General features: G+C 30.9%; 1 protein-coding gene across 2 annotated transcripts in view; it reads left to right on the top strand.

Moving 5' to 3' along the window:
* The window catches only part of LOC104785144 (transcription factor bHLH48-like), a 6052-nt gene extending 5112 nt beyond the window's left edge, over nucleotides 1-940 (top strand). For both annotated transcript variants that reach the window (XM_010510292.2, XM_010510291.2), the window contains one exon: nucleotides 618-940. In XM_010510292.2, coding sequence (XP_010508594.1) covers nucleotides 618-764 — 147 coding nt within the window. In that variant the 3' untranslated portion in view covers nucleotides 765-940. The remainder of the gene's footprint in view (nucleotides 1-617) is intronic.

Below are 1862 nucleotides of genomic sequence, written 5' to 3'. Positions count from 1 at the left end.
AACCATAGGGATAATGTTTCTGTAAGTAACCTTTTTAGTTGTATCACAAAAAGAGAAACTTTTGGATATTTATTGATCCAACATTAATCAACCCTATTCTAGACTAGGCTTAAAGAAGAAGAACAACGTGGGGGAAATAAATACACAGACCTTACAGAAATGTAGTACAAACAGAGAGATCAAGGATTCAAAAAAGTATTTTGAAAGGACGCATTAGTCTTCTCAATTATATCATACAGAGAGAAAAAAGTGGTCAGAAACACGGACCACCTCTGCTCTGTGGTCTATGATACTGTCTTTTTTATATCCTTGCACAATTATTTTTCTGTGGGTCTCAGTCTTAAGTTATTGTTGCTTCAAGTTTCACCTATCTACTAATCTAATAAACTTTTGTTTGTCTGCAAATAACTTCTTATTAAATGACCTTCTTCTTTTACAGCTTGTGCGCCATTTAAGAACCAGACCCTACTCATTAAAAACCTTGTTCAGTTAGGATATACTACAGTGCAAGAGAGCTGGCTTGTTGACTAGCTAGATAGAGAATCTAGGATGTTGAATTAGAAGCTAATATGTTTTACGAATTGAGTTGATGATGAAAGTCCAAATCCCTTTTGCAGAGCGGCTCTCTTATGGATGGTACCTTCAATGGAGAGTCTTATCATCAGCTGCAACAATGGCCTTACGATGGCTATCATCAGCCGGAATGGGGAAGAGAAGAAGATCATCATCAAGATTTCTCAAATCAGGTGAAAATGGAGCTCTAAGTTGGAAACACTTTGACATGCTTGTGTATATATATAAGACGTAGAAGAAGATGGTTATGGTTGTTTCAGGTCTCTCTGTTCATGGCCTTTCTATAGTATATATATAATTTACTAGTTTCCTCAATGTAGAATTAATGTTTCCCTTAAAGAGAAGTGTATATGAAGAAGATTTGATATGTTACTGTGCAAATACGAAGTCGTAGATTTAAATATAAACCAATGATTTAGGGGCTGTTATTGGAGTGGTGATTTTTAACTTCATATGGAATTGTAAATTCTAAAATTCAAAACACATGGATTTTGGAATAACATGTTTTGATTTAAATCATTCTATTTTACAATTTCAAATCCATTTAAATCTATAATGTGGATTTTGAAATCCAAAAACAAATCATTAAATAAATAACATGAGATTTTAACAAATATTTGTAAATCATATAATCAATAACACATAATTTTAATAAGTATTTTAAAATCAATGATTGAATAACACATGATTTTTATTTGGATTTTCAAATCTATTAAAAATATAAGTATTTCTGCCTTTTCCGTAATTTCTCTTCTTGCCTTCTATTGCTCTTTGGTTTGATGCATATTGACATCCTCTGGAACAGGATCATCTATACTGGCAAACACCGTAATAGAATCACCATCTCCTAAATATTTGGGATTAACCGGAAGCGTATTGAATTTTAAACGATTCTCAAGCAATAACAAATGAGCTTTTTCAGTCGATTGCTCAACATTAGGAACCAGGTAGATGGTCATTTCATAGACCAGACTTACTACATCCAAACAACTCAATCATAAAAAAAAATAGAATATAATTAAATCAAATTATTTTATTGTCCTTTAACCAAATATGAGTCAAACTATTGAAAACTTAGGGACTGTTATTAGAAAGGTGATTTCTAAATCCATATGGAATTGTAAATTCTAAAAATCAAAACATATGGATTTTAAAATAACATGTTTTATCTTTGGATTTGAATCCTTCTATTTTACACTTCAAATCATTCAAATCCATTTAAAACATAATGTGGATTTTGAAATCCAAAAACAAATTATTAAATGAATAACAAGGGATTTAAAAAGTAT

Source organism: Camelina sativa, chromosome 5 (genome assembly GCF_000633955.1).
Source record: "Camelina sativa cultivar DH55 chromosome 5, Cs, whole genome shotgun sequence".
Taxonomy (NCBI): domain Eukaryota; kingdom Viridiplantae; phylum Streptophyta; class Magnoliopsida; order Brassicales; family Brassicaceae; genus Camelina; species Camelina sativa.
The sequence above is the reverse complement of the archived record's forward strand: the minus strand, read 5'-3'. Positions and strand labels throughout refer to the sequence as shown.